The following is a 16,413-nucleotide window of genomic DNA, read 5'->3' as shown; positions in this document are numbered from 1 at the left end:
AAGAACAAATTTTTTTTTTTTTTTTTTTTTTTTTTTTTTGGAGACCAAATCTTGAAAGAAAGAAAAAGAAAGGAAGGAAGGAAGGAAGGAAGAAAACAGAATGCTTATTTAGCATGCATGAAGTCCTGCTATGGCTCCTTAGCAGCTCCTACACTGAAGGCACTGGCAATGCCTACATTCCCAGCACTTGGTAGAGGGACAAGAAGATGGGGGTCAAGGCCATCCTAGTTTCATAGCAACTTCTAGGCCAGTTAGAGCAACATAATTTTCAAACAAACAAAACTATACGCTTTTGGAGTTAAGAATGCCAATGTCAAGATGCAATACAGGATCCAGTCTTCCAAGGTCCCAAGAAGGTCATTAAGCTTAGGGCCTTTTCTAACTAATTCGACAAAACTTCAATTGCCATGGGCTTTTTGTCGCTCAGGGACCATTTAAGAGCCCTGGGTTGGCGGAATGTTATCTGTTAGATTGCAAATTGTAGTTGTTCTGGGAAGAGCAGCCAGAGGCTGCCTCACTCTAAACTAGCAGAGCAGCCTCAGAAAGTGGTATTGCTAGGCCCATTATGGGCAGAGGAAGTAATGGAGCACATCCAGCAACTCCCAGAGCCCACCGCCTGACAGCTGCTCATTCAAGATCTGGACTCATTCCTCTCTGTCGGGGCTTTCTGTAGGACCTGTTAAATCTGAGTGTCTGTGTCATCCAGAGGCAGCTTATTCGTTTTTGGATTTTTTTGTTTGTTTGTTTGTTTTTGAGATGGTCTTGCTGCCATCTCAAGATCTTTCTGCCTTAGCCTCCCTTGTGCTGGGATTATAGGCACGCATGGCAGCACTTGTCAGTTTTCGCCCCTTTAGATGTAGCTAATATCACAGAATTCCTGGTCCTCTCCACTGATCCAGTCACCTCTCTGTGGCCACTGTTGCCTTAGGGAAAATGAGTGATTTTGAGGGTACTCATACCTTTGCATCATCCAGCAGAGGACTTCCTGGCTCAGAGTCAATGGAATAAGGGGAGAAGCCTGCCTGGGACCCCGAGTCAGAGGCCGGGGGAGACATCAGAAGGACATTCTGATTAAAGTCATCAATCTTCAAGTCCACATCATTGTCCACCAGACTGCCTAAGTCAATGCCTTTCAGGAGCTCTGCAAAGAAAACCCCCGTAGAAAACGATTCATTTCTACAAAATCCCACATGGATGGGGCCTCATACACATCTGAGTCCTCCGTTATGTCCATCACAGGACTTCTCCAAACAACTGTGAGGTTTGATAGGCCTTTTCCAACAGGCAGACTTACTGTTTTTCTGATTTGCCAATTTCAGCACCATGTTCTCCTGACGCAGCTTGTGATTGACCTGCTGCAAATATTTGATGTAATCAATGGCCTTCCTCAGAACGCCAGACTTGTGCATCTGGAAAGGAAGAGAGAGGAAATACAGCTAAAGCAGTGCATGCTGGAGTCAGGAAAGCAGAGCCAGAGTTCATGAGTGAGAGCACAGCGGGGGGTGTCAAATGCTGGCTCAAATGTGGCTAACTGGGACAAAACTCACCCTAACTCTGAAACTCCTTTTTTTCCTTTCTAACTCACTCTGGTGTCCATTCAGCTTTTGCCTGCATCTTCCCTGAACTCCCATGACAAAGACAGAGGCAACACTGAGGCACCAATCTACCTTCTTCTTGGCACTTACCTTGGCATCTGTTCCCATGACCAAGTCCTTCAACTCTATGATTTTGTCGTTGATAGAGGATCGATAGCGCTTTTCAATAATATTATGTGTTGTCCGCCTCTCTCCTTCTTTGGGGGGCTCTAGCTGCTTTACACCCCCGGGTACTTGCTTAATAGGAACTTTTTCTTGTCCCATCATTACAGGCATTGTGGTCAGAATGGTCCCATTGCTGCCAACCAGGGTCTAGAACAAGGGCAGAATTATCCTGTTAGTTTAAATAAAGTAACCTCATAACAAAAAGTTGCTTATTCCTGCATATGGGGTGTCAGCTGGAAATGCTCTGTATAGTCTGATACCTCCTGGGCTAATGAGAATAGGTCCCTAAAAACTTTAAGACTTCATCAAGAGTTCCTTGGCTCCTCTCTTGCCCTCAGAGTCACTGTCAGTAAGCTGTACGACCCAAAGATCAGTTCAGATTTAATCAGTTCAGAGTTCTGATCTAGGGGGTGACAGAAAAAAACCTATGGTTTTGCCAACCACCTCTGAATAGACACATATGAACTTCACTGAACTACATTAACTGGACCAAAAGAACACTTTCTCTGAGTACGTGACACATTCCTTCTCTTCTCAATGACAAGTAAATTCCCATAATTCCTTCTACTGCTTGGCCATTAGAGATTACAAGGGTAAAACTCACACTTCCATTCAGAGCTGTTTTCTTAACTAATCAGATCAACCACAGAAGCTTCTATCCCTCATTTCTACTTTTCCCTGTTCCCATGCTTACTAATTTTTGCCCTAATTTTCTTCGATAAATGGCTTCAAATCCAAATGGTCAGTAAAGAGACAAAACCATGCTCTACTTTATTAAAATTAAAAGTAATTCACTGGGCTGGTCGTAACTGCTCACACTTTTAATCCCAGCACTTGGGAGGAGACGCAGATTCCAAACTATCCAGAGCTACTCAGTGACATTCCATCTAAAAAGTCAGCTAGGCAAGGAGGCAAACGCCTTTAACTCCAGCCCTCAGAAGCTTAGGCAGGAAGATTTTTGAGTTTGAGGCCAACCTAAGGGCTATATTGAGAGATCCTATATAAAAATAAAATAAAACAAAAATAATTTATACATAACAAATACCATTTTTAAGAAGTTTGATGAAGTTTTACATGAATACAACATGCAGTACCCAAGTCAAGACAAAAACCTTCACGTTAGGATGTCCCCTCTCATCCTCTGGGAATGAATGTTCCCTTTGTCCTGCCCTATAGCCCTTCTGTGACAATCACCACACCCATGTTTCCTCTCTTGAGCTTCTTACTAATGGAATCACCAGTGTGGATTTCTGAGACAGGCTTCTTTTGTTATCATTCTGAGGATTAACCAGATTGCCTTATGCACCAATACTCCCCTTTCTTATTGTTGGCAAGAGTTTCATTTTATGGGTGTATTGTGAGTTATTATTCCAGGAATGGACACTGGTTGTTTCCAGTTCTTCACAGTTTTTCTTCTGAGATAAAAATCTCACATAGCTCAGGCTAGCCCCAAGATTGCCATGTAGTTGAGAATGACATTGAAATTCTGATCCTCCAACCTCTGCCTCCCCAGTGCTGGGGAATCATGTGCAGTCATGTGACACCACACTCGTTTATGTGTTGCTGGGGTTTGAATCCAGAGTCTCATGCACGCTAAACAAATATTCTATCAACTGGCTATACATCTCCAGCCCTAGAGTTTGTTTTTTATGAATAAAGCTAGTGCTTCCAAAACTTACATCATCTTTTACTCAAAGTGGCTGGGATCCCAGAACTGAAGCTTGACACCTCTCCCTGTATGGTGACTGCAGAAGTCAAACCTCCATGGCAACAATAGTACCTAGGAGATGATGGCTCTATGTGGAGCTGTTGCCCAGCTGCAGGGTTCATCTGGTGGTCTTTTCCACCCCCTTGCAAGTTGCCAAGATTAGTAACACACTCTGGCAATATTTCTTCAAGGGAAAAAGCAAAACTAAAAGTGGAGTGATATTTACAATCTGACATATTCTATAAAAGCTCCCAATGTCTACTTAGCAGGTTTAAAAAACTCTGACAAGCAATAGAAGGCGAATGCAACTCTTACTGGTACTTGAAGGGCAGCCGTCTGGAGGGGGGTGGTGAGGGCAGTGAGGGCTGGATTCTGGACTGCAGCCATAACAGGGCTGCCATCTGTTTTCAGTGTGGTCAAAACAAGGGAATCTGTCTTAATGATCTGAGGCTGAACAAGGACCTAGGAGGAGGACAAAAAGTAGCATTATTTTTTGTATTTTTTTTTCATTAGGTTCTTGTTACACAGACGCATCAGAAAAGAGTAAGAAAACATTTTCACAGAATTGAAAACTAACAAAAAAGAAATCCCCTACAGACAATTCCTGAAGTTGGCTATTTTGTGCAGTCTGCATCCCCTGTTGAAGGGACAGCTCAAGAGTTTAAAGGCTTCAGACTTGTTAACCTGGACAGAACAAGGAAGTACAGCTGAGAGAACCAGGATAGCCAGGTACATGGGCAAGAACTAAAAGTGATAAACCAGGTTTTGTTTGTTTTTTACAATAAATTAATTTGTGGTCAGCGGGATGGCTCCATGGTAAAGGTGCCTGTCACCAAAGCTCGATGAATTGACTCTGACCCCCAGAACTCACCAGGTGGGAAGAGAAAACTGCTATGGAACTCCTTCAGCCAATAGCCTTTAAGAGACCCACCCACTTTGGGCATGGTCTCACGTACTATAAAAACAGAAGAAAAGCATGTATGCAGGCCTTGGGGCTGCTGGATTCAGTTCCAGGTCCCAGCACACACAGAGGACTATTGTGGAACTCTTTTTGTATGCCATCAAAGAACCAACTCCAGCAAATTGTCCTCTCACCGCCATATGTGTGCACATACACATAAGTATTTTAAAACATAATAAAAGGACTCATTTGTTAGTAAGAAAGCAGCTCAGATACTGTATTGCATATAGCCTGTTTTCTATGTGAAGTGAATGCACATGTATGTGCAGATACACCCATCTATCTGAGAGGACACACGAGCTCTCTCTGTCTTACTGTCTTGCGGGTTCTTAGTGAACTAGAAGCTTCCATTTTGGCTATCACCCTCACTGGGCTCAGGATGGCCTGTCTCAAACTCCTTCCTAAAGCTTGGTTTACAGGCACAAGCAGCCATGCTTGTGTACTGAGGATACAAACACATTACTTGATGGATGTGGCTGTGGCGGTAGTGGCACTTGCCTTTAATCCCAGCACTTGAGAGACGGAGGCAGGTGACTCTCTATGAGTTTGAGGACAGCCAGAGCTACACAGAGAGAACGTGTCTTAAACCAAATACACAAACAAAAGTCAAACAGGTCCTAATGTTTACAAGAGCAAGTAATTTTACCTACTAAGTCATCTCCATAGCCCCCTAAAACATGCTTTTTTTTAATTACAAAAATAATACACATTTGCCCCCCCACACACACACTTAGTATCCACTGCAGAATAGGGAAAACAAACGAAAGATATGGAGAGGATAAGGGGGGGCGGTTACAACTCAGGTGCAGAAGTTGGGGAAGCTTGTAAGAGTTGGTTCTTCCTTCCACTATGTAGGTACTGGGGACTGAACTCAGGTTTTTAGGCTTGGTAACAGGTACCTGCATCCACTGAGCCACTTCATGAGCCCTCCTTCCAGTTTAGACCCATCATATGTGTCAACACCATACAGTCATTATCCCGCCTTCCCCAAGGATGCCAGAGGGTATCTACAGGTGGGGCTCACTCTGGTCTCTGCTATACTCACAGGTATATCCTGTCCAGGTTCCCTTCTTAGCCCTCCCAGCTGTTGTGTATACACTCTTGATGACCCTTCTTAGCATGCCAGAGTTTCTACCAAAGAATAGCTCAGAGTCGCCCCCAGTTCCTCCTTGAATCCTTTCCAAGCTACCTACCGGGACCTGCTGCACCTGGGGTGCAGCAACTGTCTGCACTGTGGCTGGGGCAAGGGTCTGCAGTGTGCCATTGGCTGTCTGTGTCAACACCCGCTGGGCCTGTACAGTCTGCACCTGCTGCTGGATCGTGACTGGCTGTACCTGTGGGGATGTCACCAGGCTTTGGACTTGAGGCTGCAGGACTTTGGGGAAGAGAAGAAAAAGTTACATGGATAAGAAATGCACCGTGTCTCTGTAGCTGCAGCATAACTTGAGGATGGAGTGTCTCATCATGACTTCTACTCCCCACCTGCTGCTGAAGAAGATGTGCACAGCCATTTACAAGCTGGTTTAGAGAATAGGAACATCCCGTGAGGGCTGCATCAAATTTCTGATAGAATGAGTACAAATTGTTTTATTACTCTGGGTGCCGGAGTGAAAGTAAGGGAAGTTACTTGGCAAATGGCTGCACCCGCAATGGAGTTAATAGACGTTGATAACCAACAACCCCCCAGAGTCTCATTGCCTCCTATCCTTTCTAAATGGGAAATCTGCTTTGGGATTATAGTCTCTGCTTTCTGCTATACTGTCTCCTCCAAAGTCTCAAACCCACCAGAAAACTACGTGAGTCTTCAAACTGAGAGAATCCTGAGCCCACCCAGAGCCCCCCACTGTCACTGGAGATAGCACACCACAGAAAGAACAAGTGCTCCAGTCACTCACTCGCTCAACATATACTGAGAGCTCGCAGTGAGGGCTGCTATTCAGAGAAGCAGCACCTATTTGAAAAATGGTATTTGTCTCCACCGTGCTTGTTTAGGAATTATTTGTTGAGGGAATGGTTCTCGTCCGTGGATGCCCAGATCTAATGGCTAACTATGTATGTTTCAGACCTAATTTTATTCAGGACTCCACCTCTAGTTATCAGGACAAGCCTGCATCTACCATGTTTGCTGGACTCTGAAGTCCATAAGGTCTTTGAGGAAGGAGACACGTCACTGTAGCATTCTGCCTATGATCAGAAACTTGTCCAGATAGACCACACTGAAATACTCTATCACTCTCAGATGGTAGATCTGCATTGTCTACACACTGGCAAGGGCTGTGGAACCAACTGATGACGCTGTCTGACCCGAGTCACCTTGAAAGCTGGTTGCTGCATTCTGGTATATCAGTGGCTGCTGGATGATCCTCGTCTGTGGAGCAGTGCTGAATGTTGGTGTGATCATTACCGTCTGCTGCTGAAGCGGAGCTGAAGGCTGGGGCTGGGGCTGGGGTCTGGGCTGGAGAACAGGGGTTGCCCTTGGTGGGGTAGGAGAGACTTTGACCTGTAGGGCTGGAGCTTGAGGAGAGGCAGCTGAGGGGGAAAAGGTAGGTAACGGGACCTGGCTGAATACCCGCTGTATTGCAGGATCTGTGGTTCCACCACCGTTGCCTCTGCCATTGCTGTTGCTGCCACTGTTGCTGCCGCTGCCACTGCTGCCACTGCCACCACCTCCAGGGAAGGAGGTACATAGCTGCTCTGAAAACAAATCAGGGAACTCTCCCACTTGATTGCTGACGAACTGTAGCATTTCTGTAAACAAAGAAAAGGAGTAATTTTATCGCTACCCAAAATACATACTTTTTAGGTTTGTCTTTTGGGACAGGGTCTTGCTAAGTAGACTTGGGTGGTCTGGTAATCAAAACAATCCCCCTGTTGGGCGGTGGTGGCGCACGCCTTTAGTCCCAGCACTCGGGAGGCAGAGGCAGGCGGATCTCTGAGTTCGAGGCCAGCCTGGTCTACAAGAGCTAGTTCCAGGACAGTCACCAAAGGTACAGAGAAACCCTGTCTCAAAAAAAAAAAAAAAAAAAACCCAAAACAACAACAACAACAAAAAAAACCCCAAACAAACAAAACCCCACAATCCCCGGTTCAGTCCCCAAACTCTGGGATTACAGACAGGTGCACTACAATAAATAGGCTGATGGAACAGAAGCACCTTTACTTTTTTTTTCGAGACAGGGTTTCTCTGCGGTTTTGGAGCCTGTCCTGGAACTAGCTCTGTAGATCAGGCTGGTCTCGAACTCACAGAGATCCGCCCTGCCTCTGCCTCCCGAGTGCTGGGACTAAAGGCGTGCGCCACCAACGCCCGGCTACTTGTTTTTTTTTTTTTGTTTTGTTTTTTTTTTTTTTAATGACTACTATGGATCTGTATATAATTTGTGGGCAGAGAGGAGTAATCTTATTGCTCAGAGCTCTTGACTAACAGCTGAACTGAGAGCCAATTTCTCCTTTATGTGATTCAGGTTATTAACTACTTAGTAACTTCTTTTGAGGTGCAGGAAATGAACTCAGAGCCTGGTGCACGCTAGACAAGTGTTTTGTCACTAGGTTCCATCCTCAGGTCCACAAATATTAACTTTTAAACTTGATTAAGAAATTGATGTATTCGAGTTGGGAGTGGCACTCTGCAGTTATATAAATGTACAAAGCCCTGGGCTCTGTTCTGGATACCATAAGCAACACAAAACAAGAAAATATAGGGAATGAAAATCTAATGTCACACCTTTAATCCCAGCACTTGGGAGGCATAGACAGGGCGGATCTCTGAGTTTGAGGCCAACCTGGTCCACAGAGCAAGTTCCAGGAAAGCCAGGGTACACAGAAAAATCCTGTCTGAAAGGGGGGGGAAAGAAAGAAAGAAAGAGAGAGAGAGAGAGAGAGAGAGAGAGAGAGAGAGAGAGAGAAAGAAAGAAAGAAAGAAAGAAAGAAAGAATCGAATCTTTTCTGAGATAAGGTCTTGCTACATAGCCTTAGGCTGGTCTAGAATTTGCGTCAATCCTTCTGCCTCTGTCATCTGAGTGCAAGATTACAAGTGTAAACTGAAATGACTTTTCTAAGACGAAAGCAGAAATGGATCAGGATGGGTCTACATAACCCACACCCTAAAGCAGAGTGTGGGTGGCTGTCACTGTCATAAAACTTTGGAGTACAGTCACCTTGGCCATGAAGCAACCTCCAGCCTCAGGAATGCTCCTGGCGGCAGGGCTTGAGCTAATGGGGCTATAGCTGTACCAGAACTCTACTTCTCAACCATTTTCATCCTCAATAGACAAGCTCTGGTCATTGCTCCAACCAAGGCACATGTCTGGGTGGTCACTGGTAGCGTAGGAACCACAAGGTCTGGTGGTACATGCCTGTAATTCCTACACCCAGGAGGCAGAGGCAAGAGGCTCAGCTATTATGTTTGAAGCAGTGAAACAGTCAAGAATTTTTAGGGGAAGAAAGGATGCAAAGATCATATATAAAGTCCTGGAAATAACTACAACATGGTAACAGTGACTGTCAGTACACAGCCAGGTTCAGATCCAGTTTTCTGCCACACTATTTCATTCACTTATGGTATCACAGAGCTCTGCCTGAAGGCCAAGGCACAGCAGTTGGTCCTGCACCAGATCCCATGCTTTTCAGGGCCCTTCTGGACTTCTGGCTATGTCCTTTCCCTCTGAGAAAGAAGACAGTAAGGCCAAGAAGACGTGTGCACTTGGAAACCATGCTCTCCTTTCTAGATCAGATTCCAAGTGACTATAACCCCTGAATCCCTGGTCCTCAAAGTCTCAAGCCTGCAAAGGCTTACCTAAACTCTACTTACTCCATGACCCACTTGGTTCTCATGGCTGCTTCTTGTTCTTAGGGTTGCTCCTCACTAGATGCCTGGAGCTTCAGTTTTGGCCTACTTATTTTCAGATCTCCACTTCACTGTGCACTTCTTTCTTTTTCTAATATCTAATGTGTGCCTATGAAGTTAGTGATTGTTTGTGGTCACCGCAGAGATTTTCAAATGCTCGAGAACCCCTCTCTCCAAATTCTCTTGGCTACTGATGCTCTGACTTGAATACCAAACAAAACACCATAACCAAAACTGCCACCATGCCTGGCAAGACGACTCAGTGGGGAAAAACACTTGCCACCCATCCTGCCAACCTGAGTTTGATTCCCAGAATCCACAGGTTGGAAAGAAAGAACTAATTCTCACAAGGCATCCTCTGACCTCCACACGTGTCATAGAATGTGTACCCACACACAAAACAATAATGCACATAATAATGCAAATAATAATCATCATAATACAAAACCAGCCACCCAAACAGGAAAACACCATCTCCATTCATTGCCCCAAATCCCTACCAGCAAGTCCTTTTCAAGTCTTTAAAAGAGGGTGGGGCCTTTGGGGAGATGTCTGAGATAGGAGAGTCATATGTGGGACATGTTAGCATGTTACTGGAAATTCCTAGTGTGGTCCAAATTGAACAACTGGAGCTTAGTATTTCAATTGCAGCACTGTAAGGATTCAGTCAGTTTAACCATGAGGTGTAACTGTTCAATCATGCTAACTTCCCACAGTGTGAGTACTTATGAACACCTCATCATTCTGCTCTGCCATCACTAGCCTGTTGGATGTGGGTGGGAGGAACACGCAGAAGACAGATATTCCAACTCTGTCAACTAAGGCCAATTCCTTATACACAATTTAACTAGGAGCCATCCTTAATCTCAGAACAAAATATGAACCAAATACAAATCCAATGCTCAAACATTCCAAGCATAACATGAGATTATAGAAACTTTGAAAAAACCATCAAGAGATGGCTCGGGTGTAAAGCCACTGTGAAGCCTGACGGCATGAGTTCGATCCCTGGAAATCCGTATGCTAGAGGGAAAGAACCAAGGAGGATGTCCTCTGGCCCCACATGTGTGCTGTGCGGCACATGCCCACCTTTCCCCACACAAAAACATCAATAAATGTAAACATGAAAATTAACAGCTAGTAATCCAAAGAGGCAGCTGTATGGTTTCCACTGCATTCTTTCCCAGAGGGGTTGGGATTTTATTAAATGGAGCCTTCTATTAAAAAAAATCAAGAGAAACCTAACAATTTGTTGACTCTTTGACAATATAAAGCCAACATGAAAGAGCAATCTGATGGAGGGACGCAGGCTTTGGTGCTATGTGGGTCTGGGTCTTAGGACAGCAGCCCGAGAAGCTGTGAAGACAAATTAGTTCTCTATACTCAGTTTTCTCACAACAGAAGGCTGCCTGGGAAACACACACTTGATTCTTTGCTCTGAGGAGTAATAAGATAATTTGTGCAAAGTGCTTACAAGGGGCAGGCCCTTATGAAGCCCCTTGTTAGTGGCACCTTTCGAGCACCCACTACATAGGCACTTGTGCCCACTTGGTTTTCCATCAAGTGCTCTCCAAAACACTTTGCTTGGTGGATATGTAGGCCGGTGTGCAAAGGTCACAAGGTTTTAGTTGACAAAGCAGGTTAAGAGTGTATAGGCAGATGGAACTGAACTGCCTGATTTTTTTCTTAAAGTAAAACCCTTTAACTGTCACATGAGAGCTCCAGGGATGCCATCTCCAGACAGCTGGGGAGCAGGCCCCAACAAAGTAGTAAGGAAAGATGATGAGTGCTTGTGGGGAAGAGCGCCATACAGAGACACCAGGAGGGACCCCACTGAGCTAAGGTATAGGCTCCAGGAAGGAACAGTCATGCTCTTTAGCTCCATGCTCCACTGTGTGGGAGCATCGTAATGTCTCTTTACTGTTTCCTGTTCCACGCTTTTTGTCAGGCAATTATATGGGCTCTCATTTCCATAGAGAGCCATGAGACCTGGAAAGGGAGGCCTGGGAAAAGGTTTTATGAAGCTGTGAAAATGGAGTTTGTGTTCCAGTTGCAGTTCACAGAGCACAGGGACAAAAAGGCTTCCCAGAAGTGGACCAGCATACCCAAGTTTACCTCACTTTCTTCCACACCATATTCCCAGGCTTAGCTGTCTCTGAAATTTAGAGGTAAGTTGCTTGGGGCACCAAGAGACTACATTTGGGTTCTGTCTCTTTAAGAGCAAGTTAACAAAACTAGAGGCATTGTTTACCACCCATGAATTTCAAGAAGTCTCATGCTTCAAAGAAACACAAGTTCATTGCTCTATGGAGTTTATGACCTAGAAGCAACATAAATTATCTTGGCTGGCTTAGCCACACAGCGTCTAGTACACATACAATAACCTGAAATATGATCAGATCAATTTTTATTATTCCATTTTATGCATATAGGTGTTTGCCTGCATATATATCTGTTCCAGCAAGTGTAAAAACATGCCCAAGGAGGCCAGAAGAGGGTATCAGATGTCCTGAACTGGCGTCGCAGATGGTTGTGAGCTCACTTGCTGCTCTTCCAGACAACCTGAGTTTGATTCCCAGCACCTATATCGAACAATTTACAAATACTTGTGACTCCAGCTCCTACTCTAGGGCTCTGACACCTTCTTCTGGCCTCTATGTGTACCCACACAAATGTGACACACACAAATGAAATAAATTTTGAAAAAGTAATCTTTATAAGCATAGGGCTTATGTGAAAGAGGAATCAGGGTCACAAGATTAAAAAAAAAAAAAAACACGAAAAGCTGGGCATGGTGGTATGTGCCTGCAATCTTGTACCTGAAGGAGGTGGCAGAGGGAGTTCAAGGTTACCCCAAGGTCATCCATGTCATAACGTGTTGGATTAAGGGTTTCACCATGTAGCCCTGGCTGGCCTCAAACTCAGAGATCACTTGTATTTGCCTCCTGAGTGCTGGGATTAAGTTGTGCACCACCATGCCCAGCTAGTTATCTTGAACTTTTAAGTGACAGATGAGTGAATTCTTTTTAATTGCCAAAGAAGCCAAAAAAGGAAATGGGGTGGGGAAATAGAGGTTCTCAAATGCTTGTGTTCATAACATGCTAAAATCATGGATTCCTTTGCATATATATTGCACTAAAGTTTAAAAGGCCTGGCCTAGTTTGTAAGAGTACTCACTCTGTGCACATGAGGACCTGAGTTCAAATCCCTAGCACTCACATAAAATCTGGGCATGAATGTGTGTGCTTGTTGCCCTAAAACTAGCAGGTAGAGAGAGATGGACTAGAGAGCCCCCTGGCTCCCAGTTTAGTAAGACGTCAATACAGGCAGACATGGACATGGCCCTGCTTTGGCCTGTACATAACAGCACATTCACACGCATAAAACACTCTACCCACCCCACCCCCACCAGAGGTGTTGTTTTCAGGCACCTCCCCAGCAGCTACCACTCCACTCTTACACCCTGCGCTGAGTTCAACCAGTCTCCTGTCCAATAGCAATCAGCTTTGAGTATCTGATTGGTAGAACCATCTTTCAAATCATATTTAAAACTTTAAAATGTTTTTATTTTATGAGCATGAGTGTTTGTTTTCAATGAGTGTATGTATGTGCACTGAAGGTGTGCCTGGTGCCTAGAGAAAAGAAGGAATTGGGTCCCCTGGAATTTTAGCTAAGGACTGTTGTGAGCTGTCATGTAAGTACTGGGAACCAGACCCAGGTCCACCACAAAAACAGCAAGGCTTTTTTTTTTTTTTTCCTGCGCATGTATGCCTGATGCCCAGAAAGACCAGAAGAGGGCATCAGATACCCTGGAACTAGTTACAAATGGTTGCTGGCTGCCATGTGGGTACAGGGAACTGAATTCAGGTCCTCAGAGCAGCAAGTACTCTTGACACTGAGCCATCTCTCTAGGTTGAAATCAAATTTCTTAAAAACAAGCTTCAGAGCTTCCTACCAATTGCTCTGATTTCCTTTTTTTTTTCTTCTTTTTTCTTCCCGAGACAGGATTTCTCTATGTAGCCTGGCTGTCTTCAAACTCAGAGATCCACCTATCTCTGAAGGCATGTGACACTTACTGCCCAGTTTTTTTTCTTTTTTTAAAGGTGTGTGTGTGTGTGTGTGTGTGTGTGTGTGTGTGCGTGCGTTTATCTTATGTAGTGTTGCAAGAGACCAGTCAGATTCCCTTGAGCTCAAGTTAGTTACAGGTAGTTGTGAACCAACTATTGTGGGCGCTTGGAACTGAACTGTGGTCCTCTGGAAGAGCAGTAAGTACTTCTGAGCCATTTCTCCAGCCCCACTCTCTCCAACTCTTAAAGGTTTCACTACTCACTCACTAGTTTCTCATCTACCCTTGAAAAACACCCACTTCCCTTTCTGCATAGCTTGGGGTTGGGCAGTCAATCTCAGGGTAAGACCGTCATATCCTGACTTCTGCTTGAGATCAACTTCGTTCTTCTATATAAAAGGAGGGCCAGCAAGATGGTCCGGTAAGTAAAGAGGCGCAGCACCAAATCTGATGACCCAAGCTGACCCTCAGAATGCATACGGTAGGTTGTCCTATGGTCTCCATGTGCTCATCCCCAGCAGGTTGTCCTATGGCCTTTGTGTGCTCCTCCCACATAAATAAGTAGGTAATTTTTTTTCAAAAAGCCATTACACTTTATCTAAAAGCAAATTTTATTTTCTAATTAGAAATATATTTTATTTAAGTGTATAGATGATTACAACTCAAGTCAAATTCATTTAATGTGATAACATGACCCCCCCCTTTTTTTGGTATGGGTACTGAGAAAGGGTCTCATTTATCCCAGGCTAGTCTTGAACTCCTGATTTTCAGCCCCCACCTCCCAAGTACTAAGATTACAGGCATGTGTCACTATGCCTGGTTTCCAAAATGCCCATTTATTTATCTCTTGTTTTTTTTTTTATTATTTTATTTTGAGACAATGTGTCTCTGTTAATGGCTGTCCTAGAACCTGCTCTGTTCTAGGCTGTTCTAATGACTGGCCTCAAACTCAGATTCCCCTGCCTCTGTCTCCTGATGAGCGTTGGGATTCGAGGTGTGCCTCACCATACCTGGCTCCCAAATATGACTTATATTTTGCATTTCTGTGAATTACAACTTGGAAGAAAGATGCACTACAGATCTGAGTGACAGCGAAGGGGAAATGAAGATGTGTCGGAAGGTGCTTAGGAAATAACGCACATACTGCTTTCGGTACTGATTGAATATTGTGAATATTGGAAGTGGGAGAGATCTGGGGGTGTAGCTCAATAAAGCCTGGGGGTCCATCTTCAGCATCATAAAAACAACTCCCCACAAGCTAACTGAAGACCATCAACCTTAGGAAATGTGTGTAACTGACTCATTGAGGGAAACAAAGAAGAGATAGTCTTGCCTGGTGGTTTGTAATTTTTTATAGGTACACCTTCCTACCCAAATCCTTAGCCTATAAAGGAGATCATCTGCTCTGACAAGCTTTCCTTCCAAAGCAGCCTCTCCTTAGCCCCCTTCTGTTTTAGTAGATAACAAACCAAGGAAGGTATGCATGGAATAAACATTACCTGAGATCCTATTACATATCAACCACAAAAATAAATGCCTCCAAGTGGCAGATTGTGGTGGTGAAAGCCGAGTAAACATGCTAGGGCTGGGCACAAAGCACAGACTGTAAAAAGGGGTCTGCTGCCTGAAAAGAAGCTGCATTTTCACTGTTGGCTCTTTACCAGTGTTTGTGCATGAGTCTGTGTATGTTTGGATATGTTTATTAGAATCACGTCTTTTTTTTTTAATACTGGAAAACCACCTCATTAGCGATGCCACTGCTATTCTGCTTGTAAAGCTTTGTTAGGCACGTTCACACACATTGTTATATAATTTTCAACATCACCCCAAGAGGTACTTCTTTCAAGTACTGACACGTAAGGTATTTTACATACTGCCTAGCTCTGAAGTGCTTAAATGTGGAGTTGATTGTGCCTAAGAAGACAAGTTTAAATCCAGAGGAGTTTTACACATAGCCTCAGGCATATAAATGAGAAGAGAGATAGATATGGGTGGAAGCCTTTCTTGAGGAAGTCTTGCTTTTTCTCTACAAGCACCCAACTGCAAAAATTATCCCTATAGACATATACACTGTGGTTTTCTGGAAGAACTCCCTCACTACGACTGCCCATCTTAGAGTAGCTGGATTCTAGAATGCTTCATGGGAGTTCCCACCCGTGCAAGAATCCTATGCAGGCACTCTAGTTCGTACCTAAGGTTGTTAAGAGACACCAGATTCTTGGCACCCCATGTTTCAAGAGCTGTCCCCGTGATGTTCCACTTATTCTTTGACGTGTCTGCACTCTGAGTACAGCAATCGCAAGAAATGGCTTTGGGCGGGTTAGTACGAGGAGTAGCAAAACCAGCATATGACAGCACCCCACTAAACACCTCACATGGATTTCCTCGTGCGAGCTTTCCAACACTGAGACAGGTGCTGTCATCACCCATGTCTCAGACAGGAAAACAAGGCATAGGGGTTAAATAACTGGGCCACTGTCACACAACCAGCAGGTAGTGGAGCTGGGACTTAAAATCAAGCTCTGGTTGCATTATCACGTGGATCGTACCAAACCAAGTCTAGTAGTAGAAGGACAGGGCAGACACTAGTGAGTGCTTCATTGATGAGTGAGCAGAGTGAACACCCAAGCTCAGGAAGGAAAGCACACATCATCATCTCAGGCCTTTCCTGTCTTTCCTAGCTCATTTATCTGCCCCCACCTAGTGTTACACAGCTCTCTTTAATGCTCCTCAAACAGCAGGGTAGAAGTTGAGCAAGATGCTCAAAGAACTGATCCTACACGATTCTATGCTCTAAGAGGGCCTCATATTTCACAATCACAGATGACCCACTATCAAAAAGTAAGTCACAAACCACTTCACCTGAACTGCGGTCTTGGGGGCAGAGTCCACAAAGCAAAGGACCCCAACCCTTATTAGCACTAAAACCCTTAGGGAAAAATGTAAGACACCAAGACTCTACCATTCACTATCACATTCTCAAATCTCCCTAAAACTAAGGCCAAAAATACATGCAAAGTAGATCATTAAATTGTACATAAACATCCCCTCGTTACTTATCTATGATGTTTACTA

The 16,413-nt window shown here is 44.4% G+C and overlaps 1 protein-coding gene across 2 annotated transcripts in view; it reads right to left on the bottom strand.

The window, feature by feature from the left end:
- Positions 1-16,413, bottom strand: part of Srebf2 (sterol regulatory element binding transcription factor 2) — a 57,817-nt gene that overhangs the window by 29,022 nt on the left and 12,382 nt on the right. For both annotated transcript variants that reach the window (XM_050165576.1, XM_050165577.1), the window contains exons 2-7: positions 6,743-7,177; positions 5,623-5,804; positions 3,784-3,930; positions 1,686-1,907; positions 1,295-1,409; positions 960-1,141 (exon numbers count right to left, since the gene is read on the bottom strand). In XM_050165576.1, coding sequence (XP_050021533.1) covers positions 960-1,141; positions 1,295-1,409; positions 1,686-1,907; positions 3,784-3,930; positions 5,623-5,804; positions 6,743-7,177 — 1,283 coding nt within the window. The remainder of the gene's footprint in view (positions 1-959; positions 1,142-1,294; positions 1,410-1,685; positions 1,908-3,783; positions 3,931-5,622; positions 5,805-6,742; positions 7,178-16,413) is intronic.

This window comes from Alexandromys fortis, unplaced genomic scaffold, assembly GCF_014885135.2.
Source record: "Alexandromys fortis isolate MF-2015 unplaced genomic scaffold, M_Fortis_MF-2015_v1.1 scaffold_157, whole genome shotgun sequence".
In the NCBI taxonomy this organism is placed as follows: domain Eukaryota; kingdom Metazoa; phylum Chordata; class Mammalia; order Rodentia; family Cricetidae; genus Alexandromys; species Alexandromys fortis.
This window is presented reverse-complemented; position numbering and strand designations above follow the sequence as displayed.